General features: G+C 48.3%; 1 protein-coding gene and 1 long non-coding RNA gene across 3 annotated transcripts in view; one reads left to right on the top strand and one right to left on the bottom strand.

The window, feature by feature from the left end:
• LOC307200365 overlaps nt 1-1565 on the top strand; it is a 33467-nt gene extending 31902 nt beyond the window's left edge. Inside the window, exon 2 of the long non-coding RNA XR_013832381.1 lies at nt 106-1565. This is a non-coding gene — a long non-coding RNA (uncharacterized lncRNA). The remainder of the gene's footprint in view (nt 1-105) is intronic.
• Nucleotides 1-14396, bottom strand: part of FTSJ3 (FtsJ RNA 2'-O-methyltransferase 3) — a 53170-nt gene that overhangs the window by 29738 nt on the left and 9036 nt on the right. The window contains exons 8-21 of one of the 2 annotated variants that reach the window (XM_079948704.1): nt 13503-13607; nt 13075-13175; nt 12004-12084; nt 11730-11891; nt 10731-10866; nt 9528-9733; nt 8150-8261; nt 7678-7771; nt 6854-7013; nt 4930-5018; nt 3937-4039; nt 3176-3359; nt 2889-2983; nt 1581-2111 (exon numbers count right to left, since the gene is read on the bottom strand). In XM_079948704.1, the coding sequence (XP_079804830.1) occupies nt 1913-2111; nt 2889-2983; nt 3176-3359; nt 3937-4039; nt 4930-5018; nt 6854-7013; nt 7678-7771; nt 8150-8261; nt 9528-9733; nt 10731-10866; nt 11730-11891; nt 12004-12084; nt 13075-13175; nt 13503-13607 (1827 nt within the window). In that variant the 3' untranslated portion in view covers nt 1581-1912. Of the gene's footprint in view, nt 1-1580; nt 2112-2888; nt 2984-3175; nt 3360-3936; nt 4040-4929; nt 5019-6853; nt 7014-7677; nt 7772-8149; nt 8262-9527; nt 9734-10730; nt 10867-11729; nt 11892-12003; nt 12085-13074; nt 13176-13502; nt 13608-14396 lie in introns of those variants that run through there. The other variant, XM_079948705.1, reaches the window with a different exon arrangement.

Genomic DNA, 14396 nt, shown 5'->3' on the forward strand with positions numbered 1-14396 from the left:
TAGCTCTCATTAATATCTCACCTTTTCTCTAAAGAGCTCAATGTGGTATACCAGATTCTTCCCTTCTCCTTTTTATCCCCACAAGAAAGCTATGGTGTTGGTTAGGCTGGGAGACGGGTGACTAGCCCAAGATCAGCCAGTGAGCGTCATGACTATGTTGAGATTTGAACCCTGGTCTTCCACATCCTAGTCCAACACCCTAATGCTTCTCCTATATTCAGGAACTGCTGTTGCCCTGTAACTTCAAACAGCAAGATGTGGGGTCCTTCTCTCTCCAGATTTTGTTATTTCAAAGCCCTAACAAATGGACTCTACCGTCTTTATTTATGACTTGACCTGAATGCATCAGGTGAACACAACCTGTTTTGAGATTTGCCACATCCAATCATCTGCCCAGATGTTGCAGCAGTCCAAGGTGCCTGAATGACATAAGCTGAAACTTCATGCAAGGCCTGCAAGGTTAAGCCTGCTTCGCCCTCATCGGAAGATCTCTTAGCTGAGTGTGGGAAGTGGCGTCTGGATTTGAACCTGAAGCAAACGGGCAGGAGATTGCCCAACTATGCATGCCAATGGAGATTTCAGTCTGGTGCCAATGACGTGAGTGAAAGGTGGAAGTGGCAAGTATGACCATCCCTGCTGGGGAAAGCTGTGAAACTATTCTACAAATGCAGAGCAAATGTGGGAATTTGGGAAGCACAGCCAGAGACTTCAAAAGCTGCACATGTGATTGGATGCCAATATAATTCTGGCCTGCCGCACTGTCTGTGTGTCAGGCTTAGGCTACACTCACACCATTCATTTCCATAACCTCCAACATGTTCCAGGAGGAAACAGGGACGTGCATCTTTCTGGGCTCCCAAAACCAAGAAGCTCCAATTTAATCAGTGGAGGAGTATGCATTTAAAGCAGAATGATGCTTTAAAGTTCATGACTTCCTCCAAAGAATTATGGGATCTGTAGTTTGTTAAGGTTGCTGAGAGTTGTTCGGAGGCCCCTGGTCCCTTCATAGAGCTACAGTGGTTTAGCAAATCAACTCTATTTTGCAGGGAACTCTGGGAGTGGAGAAGGCCCCAAATACCTGAAAGACAGCCTACAGATTGTCCTGAGTGTTAAGAGAGGCGTTTCCACCCCCCTCAGAATTGTGTTAATTCCCTCCCCAAAGAGGTGAATCTGGCTTCTTCATTATACAGCTTTCAGACAGTGCTGAAGACATGCCTTAGCTTTTGACACAGGAAACATTTGTTTTCCAGGCACACCCTATTCCAAGGACAGTAATTGGTTTTTAATTGCCATAACCTGACCTGGCACCTGCTAGTAAAGGACATGTAAACAAAGATCTATGATAATAATGGGCCACAAGTTTCCCACGCCTGCTTTAAAGCCCTAAACAGCTTGATCCATTAAGGAACCTACTCCCAACATGCCTGGGATCTTGTGCCACATGTCTGTAATCAGCGGAGTGTCAATCAAAGCTATGAACAATGGGGAGAGGGATGTTTGTCTTTGATGCAATACAAGGAACACCCTACCACTCTAAAAGAGTGCAAGCACTACTGACAAGAAAAGCAGCCAGAGAATAGTTCATGAGAAAACAATGTTTAATAACCAAGGGCAGACACCTTGAAGGGAGGTAACTCATGAAGAGGCCTCTCCACAGACACGCCTGGTGAGCTGCAAGTGGGCAAGGATAGCAAGAAAATGCGCCCAGGCAACGTTGTCCCAATGCACATACAGCTCACACCACCAGCCCCCAAACCAAGCGCCAGGAATTCTGAAATTCCATGTGACATCTCAACAAGCCTCGTCAGCTCCTGCTTGGAGATTCCTGGGGCGCAGTTCGAGATTCTGACATGTTCAAGGGTGGTAAGAGGCATGCTTGCTTAGCAACCACAAAGCGGCAGGACAAAATGGTTCACTTCTTCCGCTGCCGGTGTTTTGGCTTCTGCTCCTTGCGTTTCTGGGCTCTCATGTCCTTCTTGAGGCGGCTGTCCACCACTTTGAAGTGGCCCTTGACTCCGGCAGGGCGCCGGACCTTCCGCCCAGCGCCCTTTTTGGCCACAAGGTAGGTCACTTGCCGTTTCTCCTTGCCTATCCCTGCCTTCTTGTAAATGCTGTTGTTGGAGAAGGGGGGGGGGGGAAACACAGGGAAAGTGGGGAGTTATGAGCGAAAGGCTTCTCTTCGAACCCTGTACAATTGCTCCAGAGTCTCTTGTGTTTATTTAGTTGCTATTTTACTTATTCAATTTACTTATTCAATATCCCGCCTTTCCTCTGAAACAGAAAGGTTGTTGCGCCTTCCTTTCTTCTCACAACAATTCTGTGAGGTTAATTTGGGCTGTGAGACAGTGAGTGTCCCAGGGTCACCCAGCAGGCTTCATGGCAGAGTAGAGATTTGAACCATGGTCTCCTGAGTCCCAGACTGCTAACATTGCACCATGCTAGCTCTCCAGTCTCTGTCTGGAAATCTGACCCTAGAAGCCTGGCCCCAAGAAAGATAACTAGTTTATCCGGTTCCAAGGGGACTGATTTAGCTATATCTGAAGCACAGCAGACCTGGCTTTCCTCAGAGCCTGGGTGGTTCATTCATTTGGGAACGCTACGGAAGCTGTTCTGTGATTGGTTAGGAACGGTGGCTCTAGCGGCCCTGCTGTGGGACTGCAACTCCCATCAGGCCCTGCCAGCATGGCCTGATGGGAGTTGTAGCCTAGCAACATCTAAAAATGCCTCAGGTTTCCCACCCCTCCCTGCAGTTGGAAGAATACTGCGATAGCTACACACTGCAGACCTCAAGAGGAAACAGAATCTGTGAGCCCTGCGGGATTCATGTAGCAACCCTGCTGTTCTCCACAGGAAGCCCCCCCCCCCCACCTGCAAAGCTGAAGACTTACCTGCGCAACTGAGCAGCTTTCTCGCGCTCAGAGATGTCCACGGTGTTCACCACTGACTCTGCTTTCTTCTTCATCTGCTCCAGTTTCTTCAGCATCTGCAGAGAGGGACAGAGCAGTCAGGGCACTGAGGGAGAGGGCAGGCAAGCAGGGTTCCTGTGGGGTTTGGAATAAACCTGGAGAGCTGCTGCCAGTCAGAGAAGGCAATAAGGATGGACAGATCCTCTGATCTGGAAAAGGGCAGTTTCCCACTCTGTGTGCCTGAACGGGCAGCTTGCTCCCTTGCTTACCCGCCGCTTCTTGCGGGCCTTGGCCTCTGCCACTTTCTTGATGGGCCGGGCATTGATCTCGCGCCAGCGCTGGCGGTACTCCTCCACCGTCTGCCGATCCAGGGGCAGTGGTTTGCGCCGGTGCTGGTGCTCTTCCTGTACAAACCACTCAGGGAGCTCGTCTTCTTCCTCGTTGAAGGTGTATCTGGGGGCAGGAAGAGCAGTAAGCAGGCAGATCAAAACAAGCGCCTGCTTCCCTCCCCTCCCTAAAATTAAAACTGGAGGCACAGTTCACTCTTTAGGATGAGGAAACATTTCAAGCGTGCTTCTTAGCTCAAAGGAGGCAAGCTCTCAGAACAAGCACTCTTGCAGAGACTCTTCACAGCTTTACCTCATCGGGGATGACTGGAGGACCCAATTGCAGCAGGATTACCTGCTCACAGGTGAAAGTAGCCGAAATAATTCAAGACCAAATCAGCCGGCTCCAGTTAAAGCTGCAGTTGGAGCCCTTCTACCCCCACAAATATCAGGCTTTACTGTCCACCTTCTACTTGACATTTAGTACCACCTGCTTTTCCACTCCAGTTGGGGCTCTGATGTACTGGTGATCTCTCTTGGTAATTAAAGTGTAACAGAGCATCTGTGTGTCAGGCTGCAGCTCTAGGTGCAAGGTCTTGAAGTATCACACTTCTGCGGTGACACATGCTCACATGCAAATCTCTGTGTTAAAAGGTGATGAGGGACACGTAGAAGCTTGCCAACTCCTCCCTACTTGCCATTACCTGTTGAAAGAGTCATCAATCAAATCCCTCTTGGCCTTTTTGGACGCGGCAATGACGGAGCCCAGTGCCAGGCCCTCAGGGTCCAGAATCCGAGCTCGCTTCACTGCAGAGAGACAAAGGCTGCATTCAGACGTGGGGAATATTGTGTTAAGTCTTTCCTGTGGCTTTGGGACTGATAAACCACCCTGCAGCACTAGAATCAGAGAACTTTGGAGTTGGAAGGGCCCCCTGGTGCTCATCTAGCAAAACAAAAATCGCAACTAAAGAATGGTCACACAACTAACAGATGGTCACACAACCTCTGTTTAAAAACTTCCAGTGAAGGAAAGTTTATCACATTCTGAAACAGTCTGTTCTACTGTTGAATTACTGCCACAGAAGTTCTTCCTAATTCTTAACAGGAGTTTCCTTTCCTGCAATTTGAATCCACTGGTCTGGGTCCTACCCTCTGGAACAGCAGAAAACAAGCAGGGTCCAGCTTCACATATTTGAAGATGGCTGTGATATCACCTTCTCAAACTTCCTTTTCTACAGGCTAAACATACCTAAATGTCATTCAGATCACTAGACAACTGTCACTACGCACTTTCTGCATATGCAGGCTTCTGTTCCTCTATGATCCCCACATGAAAACAGCAGGAAACAACTGCTGTATACTGCTCTAAATCTCTTCATTTTATCTCCTGAATTTTTCTGGGTTAAGTAGGCTGAAAATGGATTAAAAATAAAAATAAAAATCTGACAGCATAGAAATAGGTGCTAAACATGTGCCACAGTCCACTGTTTTTTTACAGAGGTTGTGTGAAAGCTCAAGTATACTGCAAAAATTAACACTTGGGGAACTGTTGGGGAAAGAAAACGAGCTGCCGGGTGAGTGCAGCTGCAACAACAACATTTCAGACTGTCTTCCAGGCGGCTTCTCCAGCTCCGAGGTTCAGAGAGGAAGCGGAAGCAACCAGGATAAAAAAGCCCCTATTCTTGGCTCATCCTCACCTGGATCATCAATGGGGACCACCTCAATGCCTCTTGGCTCTTCCTCTGACCGGAGCCGTTTTGTTCCCTTGCATGAGGCTGGCTGCTCCCTGAAACATGGAAAGAGTAGGGAGTTATGAGACGCCTTCGCTCCCACGTCCCATCCAAGTCTTCCAAAATAAACCTTAGAAATGTCACATTAGGCATACTGCTCACCAAAATCTAAACAACATGGACAGCTGAAAAGGAACTCCCAGGAACTCTGGGATTTACTTCTCTGGGATCTCCACCAAGGCTCCTGCTCCTGAATCCAGCTCTGTTAGGTGGAGGCTAAAGTGTCCTTGGAGGCTAGGAGTGTTTTTTAATGACCTGTCATGGTTGCTGAATTGGGATCCTTTGAACATAGCTGCGAATGCATTGCTAATCTCAAGGCTGGATTACTGCAATGAACTCTGTGTGGGGCTACCCTTGAGGTTGGTCCAGAAGCTGCAGCTAGTGAAGAATATGGTAGCTAGGTTGCTTCTGGGGTGCAGTGGTTAAGAGCGGTAGATTCGTAATCTGGGGAACCAGGTTCGCATCTCCGCTCCTCCACATGCAGCTGCTGTGTGACCTTGGGCCAGTCACACTTCTTTGAAGTCTCTCAGCCTCACTCACCTCACAGAGTGTTTGTTGTGAGGGAGGAAGGAAAATGAGAATGTTAGCCGCTTTGAGACTCCTTCGGGTAGTGATAAAAGCAGGATATCAAATCCAAACTCCTTCTTCCTCCTCCTTCCAACACATAATACACCTCGCTTCTGCGATTTGCACTGGCTGCTGATCCTCCACTGGGTCAAGATGGTTTTGGTACTAACATGTAAAGCCCTGTACATCTTAGGACAAGGGACCTTGAGGGAATACTGCAACCCTTGTTTACCCAGGGGGCCACTGCGTTCTGCCGGAGAGCTTCTCCTTCCAGCTCCAAGGTTATCAGAAGCCTGCTCCACAGTAACTTTTAGTGCGGCTGTTCTGTGGAGCAGCATGGCTGCTGAGATATGACAGGTCTCCACAATCAGCACTTTCCAGAAATAACTGAAGACCATTTTGTTCCAACTTGCTGTTCGGGCTGGAGGAGTAGGTTTCTAAAGTAGGTGTCCCCCTTTTTGTATTTTTTTAAAACTCATCTTCTGCTGTCTGTTGTGCTGTTTTGTAACTGATCTCATTACATGCTGCATATGATGACTGTCAAACCTGAGAGAACCAAATGTTTACCAGCTGTGCCATTGCACAATGTTTAATCCTCTTCAGAGGTAAGGCAGCCTTAAAAATGAAATAATGAAATAATGCATAGAGCAGTTAAGTCTCACTGACCAAATTAAGGAGATGTCTCTAAACAGACAGCACTCCCCTGCTATATTTTCAATTTAACTGAAAATATTTATACCTCACCTTTACTTGTAAACTCCAGAGGCAGCTCAAAACACAATACACAATAATACCAAAACCAAACATAACAATATAGCAGCAGATGAAGACAGTTGGGAATAGCAGCAATCCCACTGATCCTTGACCACAGCATGATTTAATAGCTGGATGCATTTCATGAGAACTAAAATCCTACTTTACCTCAGCTGCAACATCATGGGAGGCGATGAAGGTGATCCTAAGAAGGATTTGTGTAAGTGAGGCAACAGGGATTAAGCAAGAGAGTGCAATGGAAAGAGAGAGCTTAAAAACAGTGATTTTTAAAAAGAGACCTAGAGCAGCAGCACAAGAGAAATAGAGGACGGTATGTGCAGTCCACCAAAATCTTATGACAATATGCGGAAGGACCTTTTGGGCTAAAACATAGGAATGTGACTTCATCTTCTAGAGCAGTGCGGTTGGTATGTTGAAAGATGTTCATGTGGGATGTAGAATTTTAAAATTAATTAAAAAAAATTATGCATGTATTTTAAAAGGACTTCACCTTTCGTCATCACTGTCGCTGCTGTCACTCTCCCCCGTGTCAGAACCCTTCCCCTCAGCTGCACCTGTAGGACCTTCAGGCTTTGGGCCTACCTCGAGTGTCGTCTCGAGCGCAGCACCAGACCGGGGCTGCGTCTTTTTCCTCTTTGTATTTTTGGAGGCTGTGTAAGAGAAAACCACATACAGGGTGAGAAAATCTCTCCCTCGCCTACCATCAGTCATCCTGAACTAACTGGCCTGGGGCAAACGTGAGTGTGGGGGGGAGGGAACGAAGAAGGAGGCTCAGCCCCAGAGAGTCAAGATTCACATACATGGACAGTGACGGAGTTTCATGCTCCAGTACCGGGGTGGTGGTGGTGGAGAGCAGGCGGGGGCAGGGCTGGCATGCGTCGTGGGGGCGGGGTGTGCCGCCCACAGGGGCATGGCGCGCTGCCTGCGGGGGCGGGGCGTGCAGCTGCGATGGCACCCTGCCGGAATTGCACTGCCAGGGGCAGTGCGCTCCCCCCGCACTCCTCTTCCTCCACCAGTGTACATGGATGCCAAGCTTGGTATATGAAATCCCTTCATATATGGTGAGAGAGTGAAAAACCAACAGCTTATCGGCAGTCTATATTCACAGGCTTTTCTGCAATAGCAAATCAGTCTTCAATCCTGGATTCAATATTAGCTCTTCTGGTTACTGAAGGCAATGTAAATCCTACCACTGTTCAAGAAGTTGCTAGCTCTGCTGTCACCCCTGAAATCAGCAGACACTGGAAGTCAGCATTTAGTTGCTCAAGGAACGGATAGATTTTGTCATCCTTCAGGCTCAAATATGTGGCTTACCTGGGGGAGGTTCTGCCCGGTTCTGGGACAGAACTTGCGCCTGCCCAATCTCTAGTGCCTCGTCAGCATCGTCGTCAATCCCAGCAAAAGCTTCCTGGACAGCAGAGAACAGAAACGTGAAGGGCACAGCTGGAAGCATCCCTTGCCCAAACAAGGCGCTGCTTCCTAGAATAGCTAGCTACCTACTCTAGCTGCAGGGCACCCATCTGGAAAGCTGAGCCAATCTAACATGACACTCCAACAATGATGCTCTTAGCGTTCCCACTAGACCAAGGGGTGGGGAAGCTGCCACCCTCCGGATGTTGTTGTTGAACTCCCAACTCCCATCAGCCCCTGCAAGCCTAGTCAGTTGTCAGGGATCTATGGGAGCTGCAGTTCAGCAACACTGGGCGGGGCCACAGGTCACCCAGTCCTGAGCTATGCCGTCATTGGTCATGGAGGAGGCCAAAGAACCTTATCAGGAGATGCTCACCTTGCCAAACCACAGACTCGCTTGATGTTCCTGCCGCTCCTCCTTGCTCTCTAGCGCCACCAAAAGTGGGTTCTCTGCCTCGGCGCTCTCCTCTTCCTCTTCCTTGGCAACCCTGTAAACACATTGGCCAGAACTCCAGCAGAGCTCAAAGCACTGGAAACACACGAGACCCACCTGTAGCCCACCGGAGATGGGTGGGAGGGAGATTGGTTGGACTCACAGGTGTATCCCTACTGCTGTTGGAGGACTATGAACTTCCACTTGGGAGGAATAATGAAATCCCACCTAAGAGGCATATTGAGGGTTAACGGGCAACTGAATAATATCTGTCCACACCCTATTGCCTTGAGCATTTGGGGGGAAAGGGGTGTAGCTCGTTGACAAGAGCTTTTGATTTGCAGGTTCAGTCCCCGGCATTGGCACGTGGGGATGGGATGTCCCCTGCTTGAAATCCTACAGAGCTGCTGCCAGTCAGTGTAGACAATACTGAGCTAGATAGAGCAATGGTCTGACACTGTTTAAAGGAGCTTATAAAACAAAAACAAAACCAAAACAATTCCTTTATCTCCAGGGATGTGAGCAGAATAAAGGCAAGCTGGGCTTTCTACGTCAGTGTTTTTATGGTGTGTTTTTTTCCTGTTTCTAGCAATTGTTCTAGAAAGCAGACCCTCAAGGTAGTAACTTCACCTGACTGTCCAGCCCCCCAGCTCCTGTCTTGCTCCTCCCCCCTTTCTCTTTCTCTTTCTCCCTCTCCGAGTTCAGATCCTTCTTTTCCACAGAAGGGGGATACATGATCTCCCAGTACATTGCATTCACATTCAATAAATGACGTTGCAGAAAGGAAGTGGCAGTTGAGAGTTGACAGTTACTTGGTTATTTCAAATAGTTCTATCTTGACTGAGAAGGTGAGGGGACTTCATGCAGATGCTGCTTGGAGGAGCTTGTAAACAACACTTACTGTTCAAATGTTGCCAACCTGACAAGTACAGTTTTATCTTTAACTATTTGTGTGAGGCATTTTTTTTAAAAAATCACAAATAGATAACAGTTTGGCTTTCGAGGTCAGCAATTTTGTGGTGTCTTTTCCCCCCTGCTTCTAGCAATCGTTCTAGAAAGCAGATCCTCAAGGTAATAATTCCACCTGATTTTCCAGCCCTCCCAGGCTTCTGCACTCTCTCTCTCTCTCTCTCTCCATTCGGATCCTTCTTTTCCACAGAAGGGGGAGCCATGATCTTGCAGTAATTTTCACCCCCAGGTTTAGTGCTGCTCAGGTGAGGAGACCACCTGCGGTGTCTCTCTCTCCGCCTCCCTCCAGAACGTCAAGCCAACCTCATTACTGCAGCCAACCTGCCTTGCATCTTCCCACCCCCTTGGGTACCTCAGCTGTGGGGCCTGGGCCCGCTTCATCTGCCTTGACCGCTCCTCAACCTCCGCCATCTCCTCCTCGTCCAGCTCGCTGGCCAGAGACATGTCGTCGTCGGAGTCTCCCCCTTCCGAAAGCGAGAGGTCGTCGTCTGCACCTGCTGCTGTCGCCACGAAGGTATCTGCTGCCGCCATGTCTCCCTTGAAAACCTCATTCAGCAACTAGAAGTGGAAGAGGCACAGGTGTGTGTATGGGATGTGTCAAAGGAAGGCGGGACCATCTTAGAGGGCAGCTCTCCTTAACGCTGGGAGCTGCCGCCACTCTTCCAAGTTGCTCACTCTACGCAGTGTAGTGCAATGGTTAGAGTGTCAGACTAAGACAAGGGATACGAGGCTTCGAACCCCCACTCAGGTGACCTTGGGCGCCAGGGCTGTTGAGACAGTATATATATTTTTTTTGGTAGGGTGAGAAAGAACCATGCATACAACTTGGAGCTCCTTGGTAGCATATAAATGTACTAAATAGACAAATATGAACGAGAGAAGTTCTCCTTGTTTATTAAGGCGTTTTTATAATGCCCTTCATTGCAACAGGCACAGGGCAAGACGCTACAAAACAGAATCATTAGCATAGCAAAATTATTAAAACATAGCAAAATTATTAAAACTTAAGACCCAAATATCTGAAGGATCCATCCTTACAGACCCTTTTGGGTGTTATAAATGTGGGTGAGGGACCCTTGGTAGTCCCACCGCCCTGAGAAGTGGGCATTCTCCATGGCAGCTCCTAAATTATGGACTTCCCTCCAAGCACATGGGTGGGTCAAGCATCATATGAGTTCAACAGGATATGTGAATTAGGAGGAACTTGTATCATACTTAGAACTGGCTTTACTCATCACACCTCTAGAAGCTTGATGAAAGAGGTGTGTCTCCACCCGCTGCCAAAACAAAGACACTGTAAAGGCACATGACAGCTGTGGAGCCACCACCAAAAAGGCTCTTCCACAGGCCCCCGCGCTGCCCACCTTCAGAGCAGGAGCCACCAAGTGGGCCTCACCTACCAGTAACAATGAACAGGCAATCACTCATTCTGGCTGGGGGGCAATGGCAGGCAAACAATATCTGGAGGGCATCAGGTGGTGGAAAGATGGACTAAGACGAATCCTCCAGGGCCCGCACTTTGAATGCATGTTTATTTGCAACGCTTCCTGCTTACCTGACTTTTGCTGATGGCCCGGAGGGAGAACATGCCGGTGTCGCCGTCATCAGCGACAGAAACGCCGGGAAGATCCATCTTGAGCTCAACGCGCTCTCGCTGCCGCCGTCGCTCACGCAGGATCTTGCGTTTCTTCCTGATGTTGGCAAAGAAAAAGATGGTGACATGGTGGATGGAGAACGTTGGAATGGCTGGGACGGAAGGCAGAGGGCCCAAGTAATAGTTGGAGCAGGAGCGAATGGCAGGCAGAGCCAACTAACCCTACTTTCCTCCCCTGATAAGTTCATAGAATCATAGAAATGTAGAGTTGGATGGGACTTCCAAGATCATCTAGTCCCCCCCCCCTGCAATGCAGGAATTTGCAGCTGTCCCCTACAGGGATCAAACCTGTAACCTTAGTGTTATCAGCACCACGCTCTAACCAAGCGAGCTATCCAGGCTGACAAGGAGTTCTACAAGGGCAACAGTGAGAAAGAGGAAGATGGCCCACCCCCTGGGCCAACGTTCAAAATTCCCCAGGCGCACTTGGCAATCGGTCACTTGTGAACAAGTGAAGATGCCTGGGCGCCATGATGGCGCCTGATGTCTCCACCATTTGGAGGTGTATGCCTGGGGACCCTTGGATCTTGACTGTTTTCACACAGTAGCAACACATCCTGTGATATTTTATCTGCACAACCAGAATGAATTTCAGGCTCCAAAAAGTCATACTGAAAAATAGTACTTTCGAACTGTCAACTAGGCATTCCGTTTTGGCGACCGTAACCCTGGTTTAAGAAGCCATAAGGGTGCCCAGCTTATATATCCGAGTTTCTAACACTGCTCTCTGGTGGCCTGTGCATGAGTGGCATCTCTTCCGTTCCAGGCTTCCCACAGCCCCCGCCCACCTGTCAACCAGCTTTCCCTAGAAGTTCCAGAACGCCACGCGGTCCCTCCTTGCAGCCCTTTGTCATCAGGCACAAACGGAGCTGGCAATTTGGGGCTGCAAAAACCACCCACCTCTTCAGTTCGGCCATCTCTTGGGCCTTGAGTTCTGCCAGCTTGAGCTCCAGCTCCTCCTCCTCTTCTTTCTCGTCTGGCTCCTCTCTGCTCGGGGTCTCTGGACTTGTCCGCTCAGGCTGTGGTTCATCCTCCCCTTCGCCCTCCTCACCAGAGCTCAAGCTGAAAACAGGGAAAAGAGGCTTTGCAAATCCAGCCTGCTTTCCTCCCCCAGCCTATATAGCTGGCTGCCCCATAAGCAGAACATCGCCAGCCCCCTCCCCGCCCCTCTTACTTGATATCTATTTCCTTGGCTTGCTCTTTCAACTTCTTGACAAGGAAGCGCCTCAGCCTTGTCCTCCAGTTCAGCAGGCCCCTGAGCAACACAAAGAAGACGACAGTCAGACTCTATGCCTGCCCACCTATTTTCTGGTACAGTCGATGGTGATCGCAGGGCCTTGACCAGTAGCTACTATGGAGCTAGGACTTTCAGTGAGAGATTTAGAAAGTCCCCTGTTTACTTTTGTCCCAGTTTCCAGGGCTGGGTGTGTGTTTGTGTCACGATTCAGCTGGAGTACAGAAGCAGTTCATAATGGGAACTGGGTGCATTCAATTCAATTCAAATCATTCAATTTAGATTTTTCAAAACAGTTTCTAGCCTTTATGAGTGTGAACTGGAAATATGTGGGCAATACCTGGCAAACTAGATGGGTGGTGATCTAGCATAGCTGCTTGCATGCTCTTGCTGCCCATAGTTTTAGGGGGCCTGCGGCTGCTTTTGTGACTGGGACGTGAAAGATGCCATAATATACAGTTACTGACTCACACTTGCACGCCTGAAAGGGTGAACCTGCTCAGGTAGCAAGTGGGTGTGGCTTAGCAGGCTCTCAGCTGGTTCTGCCCCCCCCCCTCCTCTCAGCTTACTGGAACAAGCAAGAAGCCCTGGCTCTCTGAAGGGAACTGAATCTCTCTGAAATGAGATTTTAAAGTCTGCATCTTTGCTAACTCAAAGATTGTTTAGAACCTTTTTTCATCTTCACTGCACTGCCAGTGGACGGAGACATGTAACACTGAGAAACTATTGTGCAAAGTCAAGTGTCTGTTATTTATTCTAGCCTTATTTGCAAAGTCAAGTGTCTGTTATTTATTCTAGCCTAAGTTTTCTCATGGGGAACATTTGCTTAAAGGTGGATGAAGGCAGATGCAAATCTAACCGAGATTTAATGTGCTTTGGAGCAACTGCCATTGTGTTTAACTCCTCTGCTGGAGAGTAGGAATCTCTTCAAAACCTCTCTCTCCTACAAAAGGTGGGCTTTGTTCCTCCATTCCCTACACCCCAAGTCCTACCCTTAAAGGAGGAACATACCGGAGCTCCTTACGGCCCAGAACACGGATGTCCCGGCAACAGTGACGCACTTCCTCAGTGGTAGCGCTGTGGCGTTCCAGCTCTTCGCTGTCAAAGACAATCTAGGAACGGCAAGGGGATGAGAGAGGCACCGATTGCTTTATCCATCCAAACGGCTTTGCCCTATGTTAATGAGCCTCCTCAGTAGAACCTGCTTACCCTGCACAGGAAGACCAAACTGAAGCCATACTAAGATTTCATAAGCAACGGCTGGATTGGAGCACTTTTCAGGTTCTGGCAGCTAATAACCCCTCCAACTCAAAACCTCCAGGTTTTCAGGTGTCTAATGCTGCTACCACCCTCCTGATGAACCAGCCGCTGCTGCCAACATTCAGCCCTCCCCACCCCACGCTATGCAACTCTCTGGTCACGGCCACCTGGGTGCTCACCTCACTGGCCTTTGCCAGGAAGTCCACAGGGTTGGGGGCCTTCAGGAAGTCCGTCAGTGTGCAGCGGTTATAAAGAATTGTGGTGCCATCTTCGTACCCCTCTGCCTAGTTGGAAGGAATAGCAAATAAAAATGAGGAGAAAACCCATCAGACTGTGGAGCAGAGACTTGGGCTAGTTGTGCGCCTCCATGCCACTCACCTCAACCTCTTTTTTCTCTTGACTTTCCTGGTGCCAAGGATTTTATTTATCTTTTATATATAATTTTTATTATATTTTGTTTTTCAATTTAGAATACTCATTTAAACAAAAAATATCAATGACTTTCCTTCTTCTCTTTCCATGGTTCATTTTTCATATCAAAAAATGCCTGCGTATTTTACACAAACTAAACCATTCAGTATTCCATTATTACATCCATCAAAACTTATTTACACTCTTGAATTTATCTTAATGCTGCCAACCTTTTCAAGTGTACACAATTTCCCCCCATATATTCAATAAACATTTTCCAATCTTCTCTAAATGTATGTTCTTCTTGTTTTTTTTTATTCTATATGTTAAGTCTGCAAGCTGAGCATATTCTGTCAACTTAAGTTGCAATTCTTCTTTGGTTGGGACCTCGCTCGTTTTCTAATTTTGGGGCTAACAAAACACGGGCCACAGTAGTGGCATACATAAATAACCTTTCCTGACACCTGGGAATTTCCGTCTTTTCTCTTCCGTTTTTGTTCCCACTGATGCCTCAAAGCCACAGGTTAGCGCTGTGCCCAAGCAAAAGCGTGGAAATCTGAAGTCAGTATCCAAAGTAGAAATCTAAAGCAAGACGGACAGACTTCATAAGCAATCCACGCTAGGGCTGGGTGATATATCATCCCAAACCAGTTTGAAGTCGA

Source organism: Podarcis cretensis (assembly GCF_951804945.1).
Source record: "Podarcis cretensis genome assembly, chromosome: 13".
NCBI classification, from domain to species: Eukaryota; Metazoa; Chordata; class Lepidosauria; order Squamata; family Lacertidae; genus Podarcis; species Podarcis cretensis.